General features: G+C 39.6%; 1 protein-coding gene across 2 annotated transcripts; it reads right to left on the bottom strand.

The window, feature by feature from the left end:
• Positions 1-1,502: 1,502 nt before the first annotated feature.
• Positions 1,503-25,938, bottom strand: fam102bb (family with sequence similarity 102 member Bb). Of its 2 annotated transcripts, none has more exons than XM_073476504.1 (11): positions 25,753-25,938; positions 20,471-20,591; positions 18,807-18,836; positions 18,283-18,399; positions 15,069-15,115; positions 13,263-13,357; positions 9,075-9,176; positions 7,904-8,138; positions 6,587-6,723; positions 5,538-5,607; positions 1,503-1,609 (listed from the first exon to the last, which is right to left on the bottom strand). In XM_073476504.1, the coding sequence occupies exons 1-11, from the start codon at positions 25,896-25,898 to the stop codon at positions 1,567-1,569; spliced, it is 1,143 nt and encodes a 380-aa protein (XP_073332605.1). In that variant the 5' UTR covers positions 25,899-25,938; the 3' UTR covers positions 1,503-1,566. The 2 variants fall into 2 exon arrangements, with proteins under 2 accessions (XP_073332605.1, XP_073332606.1); XM_073476505.1 differs by having other exon boundaries at positions 9,075-9,173.
• Between the last annotated feature and the right edge of the window lie 598 nt (positions 25,939-26,536).

The raw sequence follows: 26,536 nt of genomic DNA, 5'->3' as shown, positions 1-26,536 counted from the left end.
CAAGAAAGAAAATGTTTTTTCAGCTGTCTTACCCTTTTAAAATAGTTTAAAAAAATATACTTCAGTTTGATAGTGTATAGGTTTTAAGGAATTACATGTAGCTGTTTTGCTGGGTGTCTGTACATCTATTAATATATTTATATTGAAATTGATAAAATACTTTACAATTTAATACATTTAAATGTGATTTTAAAAGTAGCTTAGTCCAATCGAAACGCATACATTTCTCAAGTCTGTTACGATAGTTGCCCTTTGCAGGGTTTAGCCGTGTTTTCGCCTTCTTGATGGGCTTTAACTACTGCTTCATGTAGTTACTTAGAATAAGAAAATTAATTACCAAGATGTGAGTTCATCAAAATGGAATTTAATTTAATTTACAACACCTTACAACACCTAAAATAAAAATCTCCTTAGCTGGGCATTTCACCAGCTAGCTTTCACTTGATGTAGTTCTTGTTTAGCTCTTTGGCTGTCTTTCTGTGACAGAGTGCTGTTTATGTGACAACAGCTTCTAGAGCCAAAAGCAGAGTAGTTACTCTAAGCTGGAGTGCAATACAAAGCCATAATGCACGTACTGTGGTTTGGATTATTTTTAAAGCTCCAATTTCTGGTAACTGCAAATTTTTAAAGCATTTCTGCAACATTAAATTTGATTATATACAAGCAAAAGTAGGATTTAGGTTATTTTTTTTCCAGTTTCGACCAAATATGCTGTTACTGTGTTTTGCCTTTGTAGAGCGGATTAATGCTGCAGGATATTCTAATACAATCCTCAGCAGTGTGCCAAACAAATAAGAACAAGGACTTTTATGATATCAAGTAAGCACGTTTTTTCCCAGTTTGTCTTTGTAAGTACCAATATAGCACTCCTTACAAGAGATCATGTCACATCTCTCCACTCATCCTCAAGATAACAGGATAACTCTTACTACTAATAGAAGTGGTCTTACCACAGACATAAACACATTCAAACACTGTCCACGTTCACACGTCAAATAGCTCAGGTCTGATGCCTCATCTGTGTAGTAAAATATCATCTAACTGTTGTCTACAGCTTTTTAGCAGCTTATAGGCGAATATTAAATAGGACATCCTTTTAGAAAAGGTAGTCCAAAACAAACTCGGAGAGACAAAAGGAATGTATTGAAAATGCATCGTGTACTCCTCTTCAGCGTAGATGATGCGCACACACAGCTCGTCCTGGTGTCCTTCATTAGAGAGAAAGTTCAATTGTTTTCTTCCAGTTCCTGATGAGGAGTGGACAGTTTCAGGTACATATATGTCAATGTTTTGAACAATCTGGTCAATGTTTCATTTGTTTGTATTTTTAACTGAGAGAACTGTCCACCTCTCACTCTTAAAAATCTAACAGGGGAGCTACAGTATCGTGTAGGAGATATGAACACAGGAGGGCGCTGTTGTAACGTCGACTGATCAGAGTGCTCATGTCAGACACTGCTGATCAGGTATAGTGTGTGCTGTAGGAATGCAGATTCAAATAGACACAGCCTTGCATCCAGTTTTTTCATGTAAGCAGTGTGAGTCCACCTGTTAGAGACTGCAGGTCTAACGCTTAATCACCACCTGCTCGTACGCTCCAGCACCAACCCTAGGAGGACAAGAAGACACAACATGAGCAACACAATATAATAACTGGCTCACCTATGACACAGTAGAACTGACAATTTACAACACATATTATTCCCTCTTTTATTCAGTTATTCATGCTAAATCGTGTTTTGACCTATCACTATGCCCTGCAGTGGCTTTAAGGCTGCACTGTCGGATCTACAGGGCCTTATTTGGGGCAACACCATTCTCTAACTTTGACCTAGCTTAGCTTTAATTTGCCTTTAACTAATTCTCTCACCATAGCAAAGAATAGATAACTCAGCCGAATGACCCACCCTTATATCTACATTGTATCTGCTTAAACTTAAACTGCTGCGGTTGGCCACACTGGCTTTATGGGCGACTTGCTTTGGATGTCATGGCACTTCAAGTTGTCCAACCAACATCACTATAACTCTTTTCACCTGTCTCACCAATAGTCACTAATTAGCAGCCCTCTGGTATGAGGTTTTTAATTTTTTATGTGTCAGAGTTGGAGCACAGATAGTGTCGTTAGGTTGGCACCCTCTCAACAACTGGTGTTTGGCTCAACATTGTGTACCAGCATCCAAGAGCCACCAAACATTACCTACTGCACCTACAATGTCACTTTGGGCTAATTGGTAATGTTAGGCCAACTCACTTGCCTAATAGGACGTCAAATGAACAAAACAACCTGTTAAACTAACAGGCTGACTAAGTAGACATGCTTTCCCATATTATTTATATAAGATATCACAGATGGGCCTGTTTGGCTAAAAATCATCAAAGGTGTTGGTGCAAGTAAACTAGCAGGAAAAAAATCATGGTACATAGAAAGTGATTCAGAATTAAAGAATGTTGCGCAGCTCTTTCCAGTAAAGCTTTTTATTCATCAAACATTTCTGGCCATCTTGCCGAAAAAAAGACGGGCCAAAATGTGTAGTAAATAAAGCCTGCTCACTTCCGGTTATGGCGGCCACCTAGACAGTCACGTTTTTACACTGCTCTGCTATAACTATTACAACTTCTACTAAAAACACTTGTTTGCAACAAACCTCTTAATCTAGTTCAAGTGTGGACACTGTAGTGCCGAGGGGCAGCAAAGTTGGTAAAGTAAAGAATAAAGTGACAAACAGCCAAAGTTAACTGATTATCGTGATTGTGGTCAAACACAGAAGGCTCACGAGGATATGGCAGAAGAGGTCGCTAGCAGAGAACGTGAGCTTGAGGATGCAAAGGCGGATGCAATGCTGGCTGCTATAGGCTCCATGAAAGCAGCGTTTTCAGCAAGATTGGATGGAATTGGGACGACGATAGAGGATTTGAGGAAGTAGGTGAGTGATTTCACCGAATGTGTATCGCAGGTGGAGTTGCGAGTATCAGGCACCGAAGATGAAGTAGTTAGCCTGCAAGCTGAAGTATGGACACTGGAGTCAAAAAGTAAGATGATGGAGAGTAAACTCTTGGACTTGGAAACCAGGTTGTGGTCAAACAAGGTGAGACTGGTGGGCCTGCCAGAAAGCGCAGCGAGACAAGTCCCATGTTCCTTCTTGGGGATCCCAGAGGCATTGGATGCTATGAATGGGCACACCGCATCGGACCGATGAGTGCTCATAAAATGTTAATAAATACACGTCTTAAACTAATACAGTATAAATGGTTAATGTGATCATATATGACACCAGTGGATTTAAATCGAAACACTAAAAACATACCAGACATATGCACAAAATGTATGGAGACTACAGGAACATTGTTTCACTGTATTTGGCAATGCTGAAGTATTCAAACCTTTTGGGAGAAGGTAAGAGCTATAACAGAGAAGATCATTCCAAAACAAATCTTACTAGACCCTAATCTTTTTCTGCTGGGCTTGTATCCAGAGAAGCATAATTCTAGCAAAAAAGGAACAAACATTTATAGATCACAGCTTGCTTTACACTTAAAAATTGATTGCACTGCTATGGAAATCCATTCACAGACCAAGCACTACTCAAAGGATAAGATAAGGTGTTATCGGGCATCCCATTAGAAAGGATGACATATACCCTGAAGGCCAAACAGCATGTATTTGAAAGTATATGGAGACCCTTCATTACTTTTGTTAAGGACTTAGGTTTAACAGATGATCAGGCGAATGTCTAATTTCTGTTGACAATGCAGATTCCGAGCATGTATAAATTATTTATTTTTTCTAAATACTTGTTGTAGTTTGCATCTACTGGAAGTAACTCACTCTAAAATGTATAGATTACCACTTGTTAAAGTAAAGTCTAGCTACAGCTTTGAGCTAAACGCTAACATGAGCATGTTAACAGACTCACGATTACAATGCTAACATGCTGATATTTAGCAAGTACAATGGTTACCCACTTAACCATCTTAGTTTAGCATTTGAACATGCTAACATTTGCAGGTATTTAGTCATAATACATAACTTTTTCCTGATGATGGCCGTGGATGGAAAAATAGGGGACCACCCAAATGATTACAATTCAGCCCGAGGGGGGCATAGATGTGTGCACAGAACTGTCCAGGCAATCTATACAATAGTTCTTAGACATTCACTCGAAACCAAAAATGCCAACCTAATGGTGATGACCTGATGGGAAAGGTTTGTACAAATATAATGGCTGTTCATCTAATAGTTATTGATGTGTGGTTGAACCTTCTACTCTCGCAATCACCTCCAACTTCTCTCTCCATCATCTATAAAGTAGAGGTCGGCTGATGGTGGATTTTTAAAGGGTGATATAATAACGGTAGAAGGAAGAAGCCGATAGCTGATTAATGGTGATTATTTTTTATTGGTGAAAGCTGGAGAGGCACAACAGAATATTGAAAAGTTACTGTGAAACAAGGGCTTTATAACGCTGGTAAAATAGAGTAACTTTAGAGATGTGCGGGACACAGTCTTTAATTTGAGTTGAAAAGCTGGCAGTAGCTGTCTGTTTGATATCAAGACACAAAATCTGGAAACGTGTGATTTAGTGGATTAGATCGTTGGAATCTGTTCTATGTACAATGGACGATGTGCTGTTCTGTGGCCAGGATTACTTCTGCGGAGCGTCCTGTTACATTGTTAAATACCATTCTTACAAATCATTAATGTTTTCGCATATTCCCGGGGTAAGGAGGTTCCTAGAGTGTGCGATATAATTTCATGAATGGATGGATAGTCACGTGGCTGGATTATTTGGAAGAGAGAACGCCACATTGGTAAGTACAATATTAAGTGACGTAACGTTAACAGAATAGTTTCTTTTCCTGCCTGCCTTCAGTGCCCTGTCCCTATCGTGGACAAGGTGATGGTGTCACGTTACATATTCAAGACTAGATAAACTGAAAACAGGTCAAATGAGAGAGGTCTGGCTATGCAAGACTAGATATGACTTGAATGCCACACTTGTCAGCCTCAGGTAAAATCAGCTGTTCCAACGTTTAACGTTACCCCGGGACTGCAAAGATTTAACAGTAGTGCCATGTTTACTAACCCTATCGCAGGAGTAATGTGTGGAAGGTATTTCATGGAGTGGAGAATTAATTTATAAAAAAAATATCTCTGATGTAACGTTATTCTCACTTAGTCTACATTGAAAAACGTGACATTAATTAAAGTCTGTCGTGCATGTATGGCTGCTGCATGTCTAACATTAACATACAGCAGTTACCTGTCTGTGCCAATTTGTTTACTTTAGATTAAGAGGGAGAGGGAGATTAAGAGGATTTAGATATTTTCAGCAGAAGTGGCCCTCAAATGCTGAGGATTGAGGATTGACTCAGTGTAACCTCCATACAAAATGGTGACGTAGACCCCCCCCACAGTCGGCAACTATTGGAACCAAGTTCAGCCCATAACAACAGTTTGTAAAAGGTCCTATTGTTGACCTCTACTATGAAGAACAAATCATTCAATAAGACTTCAGTGAATATCCTCAGCTCACCTGGTGGGAAGGTGATGGCTTCCAAGGGCTGTACTTCCCCCAGGGCCAACAAATAGACGCAAGCCTTCCTCTGAAACAGACACAGTTGTAGTAACGTGGTCAGTACAGAGAGCAACCACAGCCTCCTGTGTAATTCTTGTCATGAGGAGCAGCCAGTTGCTAGGCAATCTAAAAATAATCATGTATTGACAGAAGCATTCTTTTCCTAGCTTTGAGCTGGATGAAACCTTGGAAAGAAAGAAAATGCCCTACTCCTCAAAGTACAGACTGACTCATGGGGTAATGTAATACTGTGGAGTTAATTATTGTGTTGTCCAAAATGGCTGTGAGATTTATACAAGTGAACAACACATTTTTGTTCATTTGTAAAGCTGATATGATTCGTACATTTATAATTTGACGGTCAGAAAATAAGTTGGCAACTTTTCATAATTTAATTGTTGTTTGTGTCAAATTTCAAGTGAAAATTGAACATCAGCTGACATCAGCTTCCTAAATGTGAACATTTTCTGCCCTTCTTTCTTGTATATCATTATATAGTTGGTCAAACAAAATGAGACATTTTAAAATCTCCCTTTGGGCTATGGGGAATTTGGATGGGCATTTATTATTATTATTTTATTAATAGATTTATCAAGAAAATAATCAATAGGTAAATAAAATGATGGGCTAAGTGTTGATGTTAGGTATATAAACAATGTGAATCACAAATTCCCAGAGCACAAGCTAACATTTTCAACAAGTACTCACTTCACAATTAAAACAGAGGAAAGCAGCCAGCCTTCACATTGGAGAAGCAGAAACCAGCAAATGTATAATTCACAATTACTTCTACAGAACAGTTTTCAAAATGGTAACTGATTACTGTCCTGTCCATCATGTAATGGATTATAATTTCTACTATAGTGTATGATAATAAAGTTGAATTTTATAACTTTAACCTTTCCTTGAAGAGACAATATTAAATGGGGAAAATCTGCTAAGAAACGTATACAATGGTCATAAACATGGTCATTCTAGACATCTGTTTCCCTGGATGAGTAGCCTACCTTCAGTACTGGAATCCAGTAGACTGGGTGTAAAGTCTTGACTCTGGAGAATCTTCTCCACAACGTCGTCAGCATCCACCCGCGTGTCGTCCATTCTCTTCAGCTGAGACTCCATAGAGTCCTGCTTCACTGGGTGTCTGAGAGGAAGATACAGGAAAGTCAGTTTGTGTCTGTTTGACCACTAATGGCTTCCACCACAAACTTAAAGCAAGGTCCATCAGAGATCTCATCAGCATAAGGGTGAGTCGATAATGACTGAATTTCGTTCTAGAGTGAACTATTCCTTTAAGATGCTGTTTCTTTCTCATATTGAATCTGATAATCTCTGTTAGCAGGCAGACAATGGAGACTAAAGCTGTTAGCAGTAGTTTCATATTTACATCCACAGATATAAGAGGGGTGCCTTTTTCTAATCTAACTCAAAAAGAATGTGAAAAACTGTGGAACTATTCCTTTAAAAACCTTGAAGTAATATCTTGATAAAGTAAAACATGCTGAAATGTCTGATGTAATAATGCCAAGAGACCTACATGACAGAATGCAGGTCTTTAAAGAGGCTGGTGCACTTTAATTCATTAAAGTTCTTAAAACTATCCCCAGTCTTGAGTTTGGGGAGGTTGATTCATGGTTGGATATTTTTAGACCCCACAAACACAATGACAAACATTTTTATAAATACAAGGAGCCCCTGTTGACCACCACATAATGAACCCAGATACTTTTCCGCTGCTCTGCTTCGCAGCTGTTTCCTCAAATGTGACAAAGGTATCAGGTGTGAAGTGGGTCTGTCTTAAACCGGACCCTCCCCACTCCCACTACGTCACAGTATAGAGTGTAATTCTGCTTGTAGTCAGACTGGCAGCTCAATGAAGCACCTTTCATTGAAGTGTAGGGCAGCTGCAAGCATCGGAACAAACTTCCCTCTCTCTCTGTGGAAACTGGAACTATTATACTTTTTCGTAACCATGGTTTCATAATCAACATCCTTGGAAGCCGCATTTCTTTGCAAAAATGTTGGCAACAGTCCCTGTAAGTATCCAACACTTCAATGTCTGTTTTAGTTTGAGCAGTTTACGTTTGTAGTAGTTGCACAAACGTACAAATGATGGAGTGTTTTCTTTGACAAACACATCACGCAACTGCACTTGGTCAGTAAGTCAGCATTGTTTCAGAAAGGCCCTAGAATAACTTACTGCCACTCTATTTGATTTGACTTGCTGACTGGTTTCTGGACTATGACAATGATGACATCTGTATTTACTTTTCATAAATTACATTTCCGTGTGCTCCCTACTTGCCAAATAAATTAAGAAGCACCTGTTGAGTCGTTCACACGATGAGGCACTCCGTACTGGTGTACCCGTTGGGTTGCTAGTGGTGGCTGTGGGGACTGGGTGTTCAGGTAGAGCAGGACAGGGTCTGGGCTCTCTGTCCCGGTCCTCGCTGGGCTCCGGGATGCTGCCGATGCCCGTTGAAGTACTGCCCACTGAATGGTTCCGTCGGTGGCTGAACTCTGACATGCTGGAGGAGCGGGAGTGACCTGTGCTGTAGCCTAAGAGATGGGTAATGGTTTCATTTAATAATATAGATAACAGTTCTTAAACCGAAGATACATTCATAACATTACAGATTTATGGAGCAATACTCTAATCTGCATTTAAACATTAATGACAGAGGATCAATTTGATATGCAGATAAAAACTCCAATAATTGCTTTACTAATGGAAGACACTCCTAGGAGAAGATACAGATTTACAGCCTAATGTCTGAATTAAAACATTGATTCATAAATGATTGTGAATTAATGTTAATATACAGTATTTTTTTCCTCGCAAAACTCATTTTGCTGTTCTGCCGAGCTGATTTGTCGAGCAGTGTGTTAAAAGATTTAAAGCAGTGCAGGGACACCCACACACTGACATGCTCTTCGTGTCTGCAGGAAGCCATTTCCAGCAAGACACGTCTCAGGGCATCAGTTCACTACAGCCATGGAAGAGCAAACTTCCCACACACTAATATGTGGTTCAGATAAATCTATCAAGAGTTATATGTGGCAGGAAGTACACTTTCAAATTCAGAATTAAAGGGTCATTAGAGCTGTTCTCAGTGCATCTCTCCACTTCCTCCGATCTTTTATTACAGTCATCTGATCTGCCTTTAATGGAAACTCGAGCCTCAGATTTGGCCTGCTCTGGTGGAGTTTCACTGGAAAATAATTTTATCACTCACTTCCTTTCTCCTTAGTCAAACACTTTTCTCTGTTTGACCTCACACACATTATCGCCAGTAGAATGATTGTAGGAAAGCAAAAGATAAGCGTTATTTAGTAAAGGCTGGCAGTCTGTCACTCACCAAGCCAGCTTGGACAACTATATATACATTATATCTGCAAAAATGGTCAGACGGATTACCATCCATCCTTGTTAGGTCAAGAACAGGAAATCAGAACAAAAATCATTTACATTTTCTGTACCTGTGTTGCCCCTACCTGAGAGTTTGGACTGTTGGCTGGCATAGCTGGATGTTCGGGAGTGGCAGCTGCCCCCGAGATCGTCAGAAACAACTGGACACTTCCCTTCTCGACTCTCTGCTAGAAGAGAAAAAACAAAAGAAAAGACAGTCAGGTCTTAAAGCTCTACAAAAGTCTGTTATGTTGCAAAAACCTACCATCATTTCAGTCAAAACACTACATGTACAGCTATGCCTCCTCATACAGTATAGTCAGAGAGAAACTGGTGCCAAAGCACTAAACCTGTAGAGGCCCACTCTGTTTACTTACCATGGCTCATTCTAAGCTCAACATACCAGATCTATTTTTGGTTTGGATTGTGTTTTTGTGAATGAAAGCAGGAATAGCTGAACAAGGTGATTGTGGTCAATTTTGCTCAACCAAAATTTCAACAGCAACACAGTAAAAATCTGAAAAATGCAGCACCTCCCTGCATCACGTTCATTCTTTAAATGGTCAATAATATGTGTCAACATACTTCACTCTTCCTTGCAGATCACACAGACAAGACCAGAAATGTGCTCTATGAAGCACGTGTTTATATGAATAAGATCTCTGTGTAGGTTTCAGCTGAGACCACAGACACAGACCTGGTTTCTGCAATGTTACATGGCAACCAAAATAGTGTATCTATATTGTGTACAACATGGATTTTTTTAATGGCTGTTGTTGCTTATTTCTGCCAACAGACAACAGTTCCAACAACAGAGAAAACTTCTCTCTGCCTCCCACACGCTGTCCTTTAGTACAACATAATGAGCAAGTTGGAAAGTATCTGGACACAGCAGTAGCTCTGCCTGGGTTGTGGCAAAGATAAACACATTAGAAGACTGGCTGGGAATCACAGGGTAGCTTCTCATTCAATACTATTACATATGATAAAGTATGGGAGCTGAGCAGAGGTGGTTCAACAATAATCTACTATAAACAGTGCGCCTGTTACACTAAAACATGTAGGAAAAAGTAACCTAGAAAAGCAGTTTTAGGACATTTTGGACACGTGAGATGAAATGGTATGTACAATAGTTTCTTAAGTTTGAGTCTTTTTACCCTTACCCACGTGAAGCATGTACATGTGTGCCACCATTTTAATGTCAAGTAGCCAAACTAGCAAAAGGCTGAGCTGCCAGACAGTAAAAGTTCAGAGTTCAAGTGTCTGCAGAAGAGGGAGAAAAGGCCCCTGTCTCTGCGACACAGGAGAAAATAGCAACTTTATCTAAAGGTATAAGCTGATACTGCTCGGTGGGTCAAAAATTACCCCGCTACTGGTTTTTTTTCTCCAATATTTTGGGGATGTAAATATGTTATATTCCAAATTTTCCTCAAAAATCTATTTTTTTTATATATATCTCTCAAATGATAAAGAAAAGAAGATCACGTGATCAAGTGTCAAGTGTGTAAAATAGTCATAATAGCTTACTTCTATGTAAATAAACCAGTGTGCAATGATCTTGGCCAGAAACAGGTAGTGTGAAATGCTATTTTTAAACAGACAACTGTATCGCTTTCTGTTTTCCTTAGAGTGAGAACTACCAATGATGCAGGACAAAACATGAGTTTAATCATTCATTTAGTCTATCATGGAGATGTATAAGAAGATAGAAATGGTGCCAGGCTCATTTTCACAGGAGTTTTCGTGCCTCATGGCAGACAAAATTGCAGAGGTAAAGCAACATTTATAGGGAACAAAATGTATTAGTAATTAGGCTTATTAGTATTCTATAGCCATTACATTGTGCAATCAACCTTAATTTCAAAATACGTTAAAGCAAACGTAAAGCAAATAATTACAAAGACTTGTAATCTTTATAATTCTTGGTTAGAATTCCAGTAATTATTTTGTGCAAAATTCAAAGATCCCATTTATTTATTATCAACAGAATCTACTGATTCCAATTCTAATACAGGTCACTTTCACCCATTTATGGAAGCTTGTTGGTTCCAGTGGAGACCCTATGCAGGGTTGACACAATATCTCCTGAGATAAAATCTCCTGTTCATACTTGTCTTGGAGGATTAGCATACATAACTAAACTAACTGACAAAGTCATCTACAAAATAATACACCATAATTGCTCATAATATAAAAAACCTCTCATTTGATCTGATACTGCTCACACACATGAAACACACCAGCACATACACTGTAAACATGCACAGCCATGATGATGCTGATGGGAAAGAGCATTGTTTTCAGCAGACGAACACACACGTGGTGTGCACATGCAAACACACAAACCCCCTAGACGGGCTTGCACACAGTCCTATTTTTAACCATGTGAGAGCCCACAGGGTCAGAGCAGATTGTAGCTAATCTAAAAGAGAACCAGTTTAAATTATACATGCACTACACTCTGAAGCTTCTAGGAGGAGCAGGCATTGCAATGTTTCACACATGAACACACACACACAGAACAAGAGTGAGGGGGGTGAAACAGGAGTGAAATGTAGCAGAAAGGGGCCGTTGCAAGAATAATATTTTCACAATGCTGGATCGTAGATAAATTGCAGTCATATGAAGTATGATAAGATCATGCTGGAGAGACATGAGTGCAGATCAATATCCGAAGCATAATTAATTAACCTGTCAATTAGGAAACAAAAAAACAGAGGCTGATTTTATAAAGTTGGAATAACTCCATGATAATTGCAGCACATGATTGCAGGACAGCATTGTCAAATTGATGCTCGTCTTGATGTGTTCAAAATGTTCTTTATCTCTGTTTATTAAATGTTATGAACTGTATTAAAGGTATTATCTTCAGTTTAGGAGTTATTAGACATTACAGTCACAAAATATCATACCAGATAACTATCTGGACCTCATGGTGAAATGTGAAAAACCTACAAAAAAACAAATACAACTTAATCTAATATTTAATTAATCTAACTAATTTTAATCTAATGTCATCTCTGCCACAGGCATTATTGTAAGAGTGTTAGCAATGCAGTTAAATATCACAAAAATATCACATCCAGTTGATTGTTATGTTTGTTAATTTTTTCCCTTAAAACAAACAATTTCATTTTATGGAATTATATATTATTATAAATAGTTTGATGCAAAGTACTGTAAAAGATTGTCATACATTTTGCAGCTAAAATCACATTGCAGAGTTAAAATGGCGGTAAGGAACTTGAACAAATAGGCTCATGTCAAGCAGGTTATACTGAAAAAAAATATTTTTGAGCTCTTAATATTGGTAACTGCCTCAATTTATTTATCTATTTTTATGTTATTATTGATTTCAAAAGTTTATATATGATAGTGTTTTGAGAACTCGTTACCGTTATCCCGTATGACATTTTGACTGGTGTCGTCATATTTTTCTCATTTAAAACAATCAGAATACGTTGTTTAAAAATAAGAGTTCTGTCATAATAAATATCATCCTCATATAAGATAAAACTACTTTGATGTGTTTTTTACCCAATTTAATTTCTGGTAGATTTGAAAATCTAGATCATTACTGTGGTGAAATATGTCAAGGAGGCAAGTAAATCAGAGATTATGCTACAGTTCATTTAGTAAGTGTTGGAGATTCTCTTGTTGTGGCAGAACTGTAATGAAGCAATTATTTATTAAATATAACAGAGCACTCTATCCAAAATTACTACTTACAATAAATGATACCCTCCATTACTCTGAATTTGCCCAGTAAATTTGAATTATAACCATTCTAAGATTATAAGGGTAACTAAATACTTTTAATTTAATTACTTTAAATCTATCAGTTTGTTTGCATTATTGTTGGTTCGATCTTCTAGCTACATAGCCACATATAGCTGAAATTGATGCTGCAATAACAACAGATGAGGTGATGTTAAGCAACTCCACTCATGCACAGAGAGCTTACACAACTATGCAGATGGGACCCAAGCAAAATGAAAAATCAGTTTCAGCCTTGTGATTTCAAGCTAAAATGTTGGGAGAGTTATTAGGGAGGTATGATATCCATGTAATTCCTTCATAAATCTAAACCAATTTTTAGCAGGAACATGACATAACAAAGGAGAGCTGATCAGAGAACCAGTGCCTAATAAGAAAGTGGAATACAACTCCAGAGCGAAGACTGTGTGCTCTTTCAGTTGTCTGTAAATGTTTGTAAAAGCCAGTGGGATGACTAAGCAGAGCAGAGGAGTGTAATGTGGCGTGATTGGTCTCACCAGAACAGCCTTTCTGTGAGTCCCCTCCCCTCCTCTCCTCCAGCAGGCTCTCTCCATCACTCTGGATCCCGATCACTGTGGCTGTGGAGGGAGGCCTGATGACAGAGGAGAGACAATGAGACTTGTTTTCTCCTTTCTTGTATTTCATTGTGTTCATCATTCAGATCATTCTTAAGAAAGACATTACTACAAAGCAAGTGAGAAAGAAAAAAAACTGTGAGACATTAAGGAAGAGATGATTAAAACATTAATCAAGGGAAGTACCGTAATGTTATTTCATAAAATATTAGCATTCAGAATGCAGGCTAAAAGTAAAGGTACAGTACTGAGATACTCAGCATTTAAATACATGTTGGAATTCAAGCTTTTGGCATAAACATACAGGCTACTGAATATTTTTTAGGTCAAATTTTGCCCTCGGGTTCTGCAGCATTTCATTCTCTGAACATATGTATGTGACCTGTACTTTCACTGAAAAAGTATATTTCAAATCACAGAAGCTGCAATTTTTGGTAAAGGTTAAATCTGTGACAAAACAGCTTTATAATGAAGTACTGTAGCACTAGTACAAATGCAAAAGCCTTTTCCATCTAATCCTGAATCATACCCTAATATCTGTCAAAATAACGGCAATATGGTTTTTTTTTTACCATATTTTGCAGCCCTAAGAACTAGTATAACAACCTATAGTATATCATTCCCCAGATGATATCAATGCTTTTGCCATGGGAAATTTATTATGCAAGTTATTTAGGCTTGCATAATACTGTGTCATTTGGTTCCCATGAAACTTTTCCAAGTCTCCCAAAGCACAGTGTTGACAGATGTCAGTGCCACACCTACAGCAGCTTTCTTGGAAGAGCTCCCAAACAAATGAAGTCAGCAGCAGATCTGATGTCAAAATTATGACACATAGTACAGAATGATTTTGATAGTAGATTTATTTAGGATTTCTTTTTTTTAGTAATTGACACACTGGTGCTTAATCTACAGATGTTCTGAAAGAACAAAGAAGAGATAGCTTTAAATGACAGTCCGGTCCAGGTCAGGAAAAAGCTGCTGGTTGGTGTGGGTTTCTTAAAGGATAAGTTCACCCAAAAATTAAAAAATTAAAAATATAGTTCACAAAACATTTCTAGAGCATCATATCGAAACAGTGTTGCAGCATTCGCCTGAACAACTGAAGTAGATGGGGCCTTGTTTTAAAACATAAACATAAAACAAAAAAAATGGCTCCATACAGCTCTTCCAGCGTATTCCAAGTCTCCGTAAGCTTCAAGATCCGAAACTGGTTTCTGAAGCTGAAATCTGCGTCGAGGGTGTAAACACAGTCAGTTCAAATCGATTTGGGATCTCGGGTCTACCAGCGACTTGGATAACGATCTTGATGGAGCCATTTTATGGGGTTTTTCGGTTGGTCCCCAGCCACTTCAGTCGTTTTTGTTTTGCTGTGAAGCTCCACAAATGTTTTTGTGGACTACAAAAGTTCACTTGACTTTTCCATTAGCAAAAAGGGGGAGGAGATAATGCCTGAGCTTTCTTTTTTGGGGGAACTTCTTCGAGGGGTTTGTAAATATCCAAATCTGAGCAGGTTCAGTGTCGAACACATTCATTCACAAGCTTTTTCAGTAAACAAACATATGGAATTGAATGGTCTTCCAATCTGAATGAGATCATATGGTTAAGTCTCTTGAATGACTTAACAAGTCAGCTAACACCAACCCTGACTGGCTTCATACAGTACGAACTGCTGACCAAAGCAGATTTAGCACCATATTTAAGTTCAATAATATTACTATAACTTACGTTTTAAAACAGGGATCCCCAGACATGAGCTGTGTACTGATGATAACCTAAGAAAGGAAAAAGAGGCTTGTTAATTGATTCAGGTTTGAATTACCCTGATGGTTTCCATTTGCTAGTTTTTTTATGTATTAGAAAAGGAAAGGTGTTTTGGTTCAAGCATAGTTGTACTTAACAGAAATCATACATGCAAATCCAGAAGTCAATGAAGAGCTGTAGATTAACACACCCTAATTAGCTCAAAATGTTGAGGAGATTTTTCTGTTTTTCTTTTTGGTTCATTAGTTTTGTCAAAAATAAGGGAGTGTGCTGATTGATGAAATTAAGAAGACAATGGCTGAGGCCTAATCATGAGGATCGTTTATTCCCATGCTCGGGGGGACTCCAACAGGAGATATCGTTGCTGTTAACAAAAGGGGCAATACAGATTGTACCTCCAGAGCAGAGCCAATGTGGCTTCTACTCAAGGTATTTCCTCATGCCAAAAAAAGGGGGGGGACTGGGCACCTCAGGTCTTACAGGTTCAGAATGCTGACACACACTGCCCTGCTGCAAATTGTGCGCCTAGGCGACTGGTTCACTTCAGTCAACCTGAAGGACGCATATTTTCCACATATCCATATATGCTCCTCACAGGAAGTACCTGAGATTTGCCTTCCAGGGCACAACCTATGAGTATATGGTCCTGTCGTTAGGGCTCTCCTTGAGCCCTCGAGTGTATGTCAAGTGCACAGAGACAGCTATTGCACTTCTCAGGAAGCAGGGCATACGCATAGCCACATACTTTGATTGGCTACAGAGTCCAGTCGGGGCGCTGCAGAACACAAAGTTGCTCCTGCTGCACCTGGAGAGCTTAGGGTTCAGAGTGAATCAGGAAAAGAGTATCCTGACTCCCAATTGGAGAATCTCTTTCATTGGCCTGACCCTGGGAAAGTTGTTACCCTTCAGAACATGCCTACGGCTGCTGGGACTGATGGCATCAGCTATAGCTGTCATCCCCTTAGGTCATCTATACATGAGAGGCTTTCAACGTTGGGTTGCATCCCTCAGACTGGACTGCTCAAGTCATGGGCATCGTCACGTGAGGGTTTTGGTGGATTGTGTGGCAGCACTTCATCAGTAAAAGCACCCCGTTTTTTTTGAGACAGGGGAGTTCAATGGGACCTGTCCTAGCCAGGAAGGTGGTCACGACGGACACATCACTGCAGGGGTGGGGAGCCACCCATGAGGGCAGAATTGTGAAAGGGGTGTGGGGTCCTCACCTTCGTGTCACCCACATAAATTGCCTGGAGCTCCTGGCAGTATCCCCTGGCGCTGAGGCACTTTCTTTTCTTCATAAGGGGTCACCATGTACGGTCAGACAATACGACTGTGGTAGCATACATCAGCTGTCAGAGTGGACTTCGGTCCCCTCGGTTGCACACATTGGCTCACAGACTGATTTTCTGGAGTAGTGTCCACCTTCTGTCACTGAGAGAGAGAGAGACTTATTTTCCAGAGGCAATCCTCTTTATGGGGAATAGAAACTCCTCCAGATGTGATCAGTCAGATTTGGGCATGCTACGGTCGCCCCAATGTTGATCTGTATACCTCGAGTAAGAACGCTCAGTGCCCCATGTTCTTTTCCCTGAGAGATCTGGATGCACCATTGGGGATAGATGCGAAAGAGGGGCTTATCACTCATCCTGAAAGCCCCTCATTGGCCAGCGAAGCACTGGCTGGCAGACATCAGCCAGTTCCTGTACGACCAGCCATGGCCACTCCCTCTACGTAGAGACCTGTTATCACAGGGAGGGGAGATATTTCATCCTCACCCAGAGCAGTTAACACTCTGGGTTTGGCCCGTGAAAGGCTGAACCTGGATGTGGTTGGACTCCCACAGAGCATCATTACAACCATTCAGAGTGCAAGAGCTTTTTCTACCAGGTCACTATATGACAGTAAATGGCTTGTGTCTGAAGACTGGTGTTCAAGGTCATAGGAGGTGCCTTTCCAGTGCTCTGTGCCAGTAATTCTCATTTTTCTCCAAGACTTACTGGATAGGGGCAAAGCCTTCTCCACAATTGGCTGCCATTGCAGTGTGCCATGTGGGTTTTGATGGTCAGGCTGTGGGGCAACATCCCCTCGTCAGCCGTTTTATGAATAGTGCTCGTCATCTGTGGCTAGTATCCAAACAGCTCACTCCATCGTGGAATTTGTCAACTGTTTTGGATGCACTGTCTCACCCCCCTTTTGACCCTTTGGATCAGGTGGATCTGAAAGTGCTCTCACTTAAGACTGCTCTTTTGCTGGCACTGGCATCTGCAAAGCAGGTCAGCGATGTTCATGCATTTTCTGTGCAAACTGACAGTCTTCAGTTTGCCACAGGGGACACTTGTGTTGTGTTACAGCCTAATCTGGCCTTTAGATAAAAGAACCCTGGTCTGGTGTGTCTTCCTCTTGACCTAGCAGCTTTTTCAACCTCCATTCTCCTCAGAGCAGGAGAGTTTACAAACATTGTGCCCTGTGCGTGCATTACGCATGTATGTGGACAAAACGCAGGGGTCCCTGGGCCCTGTTTAGAGGCATCTATCCAAGACATATGTTTGGCGGCCAGTTAGGCTTCACCTCACACCTTTGCAAGGTTCTATGCACTGGATGTCACTGTGCTCCCTTTCGCACACACCGTGCTTAGTGTGGGCTCCTCCCGGGGTCATGGTTTGTCAGCCTAATGATTGGCAATTGGTAACCCTGGTTCTCTGATAACATGAGTGAGGTATCTCACCAGACCACCCTCCTTACGTGAAGCGAGGAAGAGGTGTGCTTATTTTGAATGAACTGATGACTATGCATCACCCTCTTTTATAGGGAGAGGATGTCCCTCCTCTTGAAACAGTCATCACGACTGCCAGCCAATATGACTGGTGTAACGAAATTGGGCTTCTGAGGACTACGCAGAAGAGCGTACCCCCATAGTGAGATACCTCACTCATGTTATCAGAGAACCACGGTTACCTTTGTAACCTAAAGTTTTTATTTGGATACCATCTAATGGACTACTGGGAACCCAGCCAGTGTTGTCGTAAGCAATCCTTGATGTTTATGCAAAAACCTTTTGCATGCCTTACTGCTAGTTGAGAAAAATACCAGGGATGGTTTGTATTCAGAACACAAAGGTATCCTCCTCACACAGTCAAATCAGTTTGGTGTGGCTGCTTCACCTGAGCTTCAATGTTACCTTGAGAATGGAGTTATCCTGGCGAGTATTTTTGGTATCGTAGCCTTCCAGCAGACATCTGCGGGTTGTATTCCCTGAGCCAGCAAACTCTGCTAAATTCAGATCTGCAAAACCAAGCTGAAGGAGAAAGAATGACAATGGGTGAACTTTGTTTTCTCTCAGGAGACTCATGTTTTGCCCAGTCAGCACAATATGACAGTCTGAATGTAAAATGACAGCGGTCAGATCATGAGAGAAAACTTCAAACTTAATTTATTCTTCTGCAGTCTTAATATTTGGGAGAAAAATCTTTTTTGTAGTCGAGAAAGTCCACGAGAGGAGGTTCAACTGCTTAGTAAATAATAAGTATCAAACAGTGACATAATGAGTTAACCCGCAGGCAGTGACGGCCATCTGTTTGCTATGGGCTTACATGGCTATCTACATAAATATGGCTGATTACTGTAAATCTAGGTGACCTGGAGTTTCGCTTAGGGGATGGGGGTTGGATAACAGTACAGTATAACAAGTATGTGAGGATTTACCTTTGCATATGCCTTCCCACCTTTCAGCTCCTGGAAAATAGAAGCATAAACATTTAAATATTAATACACATAACTAAATAAAGTTTAAAATGCTAAAGTCATGCTTAACTTAGTCATAAGCTGAAAACATTGCATTGGTGATGATCACCACCTGCTCATCCAATGTGTTTGAGACTTATTTGAGTTCTAATATATTTGGAAGGGAAAAGGAAGTTTAATAAAATGTTTTGGCTCTGTACAAATCAAAGTGAAGAGACAGATTCATAATCACAGTCCTGGTACTGTATGGGAATACCGAGAACTTTTTTCAGGATGGTTATCGTACTGTGAAAAGTGTATATAGTGTAACCATAACTGTAACATTAAAATATCACAAATATAACAACAAAAAATTACATAATGTAAGGCCTTAAAGAGGGCTGCCGACTAAAAGTTGATGATTTGAGTCATTGGTCAAGAAGACCCCGAGTTGGCCTGTATTTTGTAAGTTGAATCCCTGAATTTTTTTTTGTTTTTTAGCTGCGTCACTGCACACAGCAATGCAGGAGCAACAGCGTTGCATGCTGTAAACTTTACAAACTGAGTCTCAAATGACCACAAAACTACCTGTGACGAAAACAGATGAGGGTGATAGATAAGGGCAGCATGACGCCGAAATGCCTAAGGCAGGGTCCGACATCTCTTCTCTGGTGATGACTGTCTGAAGTCTTCTGAACAACTTTTGAACCAGACAGTGGTAGAAACCCTCTCTTCTGCTGTCTACTGTGATCGACTCTTCAGCCGCCTAGCCGGAGAGATGCTACGTAGTGCGTTTGGATTTTTATAACTGAACTACGAGCAGGATGCACACTTTTCCTTTCTCTGACTGTGGGAAAATCTGATGTTTTCACATCCCAGATAACAAAAAAAGTCATTTTGAGATGCTTAGGTTCAGCCCTAGCTCTAACACCAAGCAAGAGGCAACTGCTTAAAATGTCCAATACCAAAATACTGGTTAAAAGGGGCCACCATAAAGGCAAAATAACAAAGGCTTTTCTGGGTTCTATATATGACATGCTTTGTGTCCTAAAACAAAAACGGCAAGACACCCCAGAAATAGCTTGCAGAGACAACATGGATGCACAAGATCCATTTTACCAGGAAGGTTTATTTAAGTTTTTTATCTTATATATCCATAAAAATATGTAACAATACATAATCAAATATCATGAGCACACATGTGAAAGGCTAAAGGAACGCAAAAGGATGAGTGGCAAAAGATTTCACAGTGATGAGTCTGTTTCCTTCTGAATGCTGTGCTTGCTGACTTTGCTGCTGTTTTAGAGTTCACATTTCACTCTCAAGTTTCAATTTGCCACATAAAAGTCTACGTAACCAATACCAGAATTTAAGCCGGGTACAGCAATTTTATTCGCAAGGATAAGACTCTCCTCTCCTGTCCCTCTCCTCTCCTGTCCCTCTCCTCTCCAGCCTTGTGTTTACACTGACAAGAACAATAACCTTTATTTTCACATAAAACCCTTGTCTGAGCTTTGTATTTTCACATGCAAAACATCAGGTTTTGCATGTGAACATACAAAGCTATGCACTATGTATATACACACTATGTAGGTATATCTATATCTTAAGTCTGAAATCTGGAGCTCAGTAGCTGCATACTGTACCTTTCTGACAGACACACGACACACACAAGGGTCCAGTACACCTGTCCCTGCATTGGCACTCATCTTGCAGGGGAAAGAGAACCGTTTCCTCCATCGAACACAATTGGCTTGCACTGGCTCCCTGTAAGAAGAAACCACAAAGACTTAGACCGTCTTGAAGCACTCTGAGACCACAACATGCAGCAACACAACAACTGCATGATATCTGATCTTTCAAAGGCTAATAATAGATAATAAATAATGCTTTCAGGTTTAGCTGAGGAGGGACTGATGCAGGATTTGGGATTTCACTCCTCATGTAGCTCATCATTTGAGCATGTCTCCGTACAGCTGAAGAGCTGCTTCATTTCCTTTGTGGTTTGGACAACTCACATTATAAACACTCATTAGCTGTTTGGCTTGGTACCAGAATCAAATACAATAAAACCAAAATGTGTCTGTAGAACTGGGTATTGGAAACCTCTCAAATACAAATATTTTCTGGTTTCTTCATGCCTTTACGACAGTAAACTGAATATGTTTGGGTTGTGTACAAAACAACAAATTTGAGCACATTACCTTGGGACACTGACATTTAATGGACAGACAACTGATCAATTAATCAAGAATATAATTGAAGATTTATCGATCATAAAAAATAATAGTAGGTTGCAGCCCTAATTAAAAGTCAAATATCTGAACAGTTTAATAATCTTGTTTATTACCTCCACCAAGGAGGTTATGCTTTCAATCGTGTCTGTTTATTGGTTGGTTTGTCAGCAGGATTACACAAAAACTACAGAACAGATTTCCACGAAACTTGGATAGAGGATGGGTCTCAGCCCAAGAAAGACTCAACTCTTGGTGCTGATCCAGACAAAGAATTTTTTCTCACTTTCTTAAATACTGCAAGATAGGGTGTTTTCCAGTTTTGTCAATTACTTGGGGGAATAATGCATGGATCTTGATGAAAATTTTAATGCGGCTAGTATCTATAAGTGAGCGCAAAGGGGGACTGTTGAGCCCTGGCGGAGGCATGTGCTCTACTGAGTGCCATTCTGGTTTATTCTTTGATTAAGTGTTAACATTTTTTTTTTTTTTTAAATTGACTCCATTGTATGAAGGAGAAGTTTTTGTATGGTGGATTTTACACCAAATGTAACATTTAAGAACTCTTTAGGGCTTTTTTGGTAAAATACAAAATGGTTTTGGAAATAAATGTTTCAACTCTTAAAAGCATGCTATTATAAAATATTTTGTAACTGTACCAACAAACAAAAGAAAAACTGTATTGGAAGTGTAATCAAATTATAAGCAACACCCAACCCTACTCATGCAGCATTATTCACAACCATACAAACTGCTGTCAGACAACAATGATTTGACTGGCAAATTTCTTTGGGCGAGTACCACTGACTTCCTGCTTTGTCACTTGTTTTTTGCTGGCCTGATCACATCACCTGTCTGTGGGAGCACAATTTCATTTCATTAATTTTGATATCACTATTACATAACAATGAAAACCACTTAGGTTGAATGACTACTGGATTAACAATCATCGCATCTCTTCCCTGCTTAAGGCTACTGATTCAAGTTGCCAATACAAGCTTATGTGCTAAGCCTCTGATTTTTCTGGCCACTTAAAAAAGAAGCTAATTACAGTCACAGTCCTGTTTTCACCTATTCATTCATTTGATGGCTGAATCCAAAGATTACGCCGGTATGTGTAGCTCGTTTTGGCATGAGAATAATAGAGAAACACGTGTGCACACATCCTCAGCCAACAACTAGAGGTTAAAATGAGAGTGAGGTGTAGCTGTCTCTCAGTGAAAGGATGAGATCGAGTGAAAGAGAAAAGCGTGTGTGCGTGGGCAGCATTACGATACCCCAGATGGCCTCTTTTTCACTGGCGTCCTCTCCTCTCCCACTCACCTAACCAACTCCCTTCTGTTAAGACACCCCACATGCCATTCATTTAGATTTTATTTGCTGGATTTGAATGCAAACAGAGATGATGGTTTTCCTCACTAAACCAGTACACATCACAATGACGCATCAAATTATGACATATTGACATGAGCTTGCATCTGCAGCACTGACAAAAAGAGACAAAGAGTGAAGGATAAAGACAGAAATGTTGTCGTGCAACATGAGCGTTGATGACATAAGACTTAAACCATTAACAGGGTGTGCAGATTCCTGTTAAGACGGTTAAGACTGACCGTTAAACAGGCTCGTGTTATGCACTGTATCTCTGCCTCACTATAAATAAAAACGCAGCAGATGCGTGACCGATGTTTTACAAACACTGACTTCATCCTGAGGCTGATACATTTCCGAGAGTGAACTCCCTGAGTCGGAGAGGGAACTCCCAGCCAGCTGGACACGGTGTGTGCTTTGGGAATTCTTGCTAGATTGCATGTACCGTAGCTCACAGCACTTCTCAGCTCAGCAAAATACTATTAGTGAGTGTGACTAAGTCTGCTTTAAAGCACAAGTTGTCTCTCTCATCTCTGTACATGGGTCAGCTATCTTATTAAACTACAGCTGCTCTCCTTTTAAAAGGCAGCTGCAGCATAAACTCTCACAAATGCACTGTCACACAGAAAACTCATCTTTTTGACATTTCTTGGATTTGATGCAAGGTTTTCCTGTTCCTTGCAGCAATACAAAGATTGTCATCGAGAAATGTTCTTTCAAAAAAGCAAATTTATATAACAAGGGAAACTTGTTTTGGGCAGAAACAATGGTGCACTCCCTGTGACAAGCCACACCAAAGGAAAAGAAAAGCTCATGAAACAACAATCCTCACTTCCCTTACACTCACAGTTGGGATCAGTCAAAAGAGTGTCAGAGGAAACATAGTTTAGGGGTTCAACAGATCAAACTGCTGCGGAAAAAATCTAATTTAACAACACTCAGGGTAGAAATTCTGCAAGCTAAAATATTTCAGAGCCAGAACAGGATGTTTTACTTTGAATCTCAACCATATGAACTTCATCGTCTGAGTAACGGGATTAAAGAACATCTCACGGTGTTACAAAGACAATTGTTGCTATATTAAAATGACCTTAATGCCGTGACCTTAAAGGCATCCTGATTCACGTCCAACACATTTAGCCATTTTATAAGAGCTACTTACTGTAGAGCAAACAGAGGCCTTGTTATATAACAGGGCCAAGCAATCTAATCTCTACAGCCTCACTCCAAAACAAATGCTTTTCCGGTAGAAAGCAGTCTAATTAATGAGTGAAAACCCAACAGGTTTCAGAGGAGATGACTGTCAATAACAGCATTACCATGGCAGTGCTGTGGACTGCAGAGTGACTCTGAGTAACAGGCATACAGTGATGTGCTTCATGGCCAACTATTTAGTATCCCATCTTCTATTTCCCTTTAACAATCAAAGCAGTGCAAACATGTAACCATAATCTGTAAAGCACCACATTTCTGTCGTCTGACACATAGTTTTCACTTTGTCCATTCAGCGAAACCAGACAATATTTCCAGCTAGAGGTTAGGGCAGGGCAATATATCAACATTAAACAATTAGTGTGAGATACTGTAAGACGATAAATCACCTTAGATTTTGGATATCGTTATATTGTGATATTGCATAAGTGTTGTCTTTTCCTGGTTTTAAAGGCTGCATAACAGTAAACTCTGATCTTACCAGCCTGTTCTACTCTAAAGTACCAATTGTCTTCCCTTCAATATCAATAGAGGTATTTGGTCTAAAATACTGTGACATTTATGAAGTGCTTCTGAAGAGATTTCAAAATATCATGATGAATAACATTTATTGTGATGTAGCATTAAAATACTGAGATATCATTTTAAGGCCATAACAGCCTGCCCTACTAGAGGTAAAACAATTATACGATCAATCAGTTACTCGATTGACAGAAATTAATCTACTCATCAGCAGAACGCCAAACATGCACTGGCTCCAGCTTCAACTCTCATTCCATATGGGAATATTTAATAATAAATTGAATACCTCTGGATTTTGGTCCAAAACTGTTAAATGGTAAGTAGATTGACAGAATATGAATCAGCAACAATTTTGATAATCTAATAATCATTTTCAAGCAAAAAAGCCAAATATTGCATTTTTCCAGTTAAATGGTCGTAAGGATCTCCTGCTTCACTTTGTCTCTTTATGCAGTAGTAAATTAAATATCTTTAGATTGGACAAAATAAAAAAATAAATAATGTCATTTTCACTTTTCTGACTTTTTATGTCTCATTTACTACCTACTATCTCATTTGCAGTCCTTGCTTTACCTTTGTATAAGGCGACAAATGATAAAAGCCACTTTAACTGTAATTTATAAGTGAAAAACTACTTTCTTGCTTGTCGAAACTTGAAAGCAATAATAGCATTATCATGACACTGCTGTGGACTACAGCACAACCAGTATATCAGTTTGCTGATATATCACAGATATGTCAGCATCAACAATATGTTGTCTGATGTCTGTCGATTAGGGATGAAACTTTTAGGCAATTTCTTTAATCGATAGTTGGACACCGATATCTTTTTTTTTTTTTTACCACTGACATGATAGATGTTTGATACTAAATCATAGTATTATCACTGATTATTATATAACAGAAATCTCATTGTGATGACTATATTGTCATCTATCACACAGAAATGACTTGGAAAAGCATTATTGCCCTACTGACTTTTAGAGGTTTACAACTCTGCACTGTCCTTACATTTGCCTGATCAGATAATCAATGACAGATTGATTAAGAAGACAGTCAAGACACCTTCCTTCTACTTCAATGATAATTTTATGGCCAACAGGGGCCATAGACAACGCAGAACATACCGGTAAGTGACTCTATTGATCTGGGAGCAATGGATAGGAGTCGTATTCAGCTCTGTGGCAGTTACGTGTCAAATCAATTCAAAGAAATCAATCCCACAACCAGCGAGGAAGTTAGCTTGTGAAATGCAACCAGATGTCGCCTCGAAAATGAAAACTAATTAATGTATATTACAGAGCATGCTAATGTGTGTTTTGTCCAGTGAATGCTAACAATCTGTCATGTAACAGTCGGTTTAAATAGCTCTGACTGGAAGGGGACGTTGAGTTTAAACATCCAAAACACCGTTATAGTGTCAAACCACTGATTGACGTCAGCTAGTTTCAAACGTTACTCACATAGCCTGTTAGCTGGTTAGCTAATAACGTAACACTGTTGGCAGACACTCCTGAAATGATTTAACCTGTGAGATAGCAGACAGTAAATTCAGTCTCCGTGGCTGTGTTCAGAGCGAACATCCTCACCGTGAAGACTCCTCGGAGAACCCGCCGTCCAGCAGTCTGACTTTACAAAAGAGGACACCGTTAACAAAGGGGACCGAGGAGAGCTCGTCCAGTTCAAAATCCACCTTGAACTTGAATTTCTTCTTTTTCATCATCATTAAATCCATAAACAGATTCAGTACTGTCGAGAAGATGCTCTAATCTCGCCCGTCGCTGACATTACAGCCCATTGTGTGGTGGTACAGATACAATGTTGTGCTGCGGGAGGATGGTGAAGCTGCTGGTGACAACAGTCAGCCCGTGAAACTGACGGAAGTGAAGATGAGAGCCACTTCCTGTTCCTTTCAAAATAGAGGCATAGACTTGGAAGCATTTTGGAAGAGATTTTTAATGTTCAGGTGTAGTACAGTGCTCAAGTAGAGATTTCCTCAGCAACAGATTAATACTACTTTTTAAAAATGCTTATGTAAAATCAGGTAATCACACATAGGTGTCACTGTTGATACCTTCTTTGTTTGTTCATGATTAATTTTAAAGGGCGGGGAACTGATTATCATTCTTAATTGTGTGGAAAGAGACCAAGTGATTCATATCCACATTCACCTGACATCTTGACAAAGCAGTTTTCCTTCACAACTAAGCTTTGCACATTCAATTTACTTTGATGTCAGTGCTAATTACCATTAAGGCGCCATAGTATTTGTTATTACTTTCTCTCCCTATAAGGCCTAATTCCTAATGTGTGTAATGTGATTATGTAAAGTGTCTTTGAGTATCATGAAAAGCGCTACATAAATAAAATGTA

Source organism: Pagrus major, chromosome 11, assembly GCF_040436345.1.
Source record: "Pagrus major chromosome 11, Pma_NU_1.0".
Lineage (NCBI taxonomy): Eukaryota > Metazoa > Chordata > Actinopteri > Spariformes > Sparidae > Pagrus > Pagrus major.
This window is presented reverse-complemented; position numbering and strand designations above follow the sequence as displayed.

What these genes read in the sequence shown, in the direction of transcription:
- fam102bb (XM_073476504.1), bottom strand. Translation starts at nt 25,898, where the DNA reads ATGGATTTAATGATGATGAAAAAGAAGAAATTCAAGTTCAAGGTGGAT. An exon ending in GTCGTGTGTCTGTCAGAAAG is followed by an intron (nt 18,837 to 20,470) that starts GTACAGTATGCA and finishes TCTATTTTCCAG; the next exon opens with GAGCTGAAAGGTGGGAAGGC. An exon ending in AGGATAACTCCATTCTCAAG is followed by an intron (nt 15,116 to 18,282) that starts GTAACATTGAAG and finishes TTCCTTTCTTAG; the next exon opens with GTTATCATCAGTACACAGCT.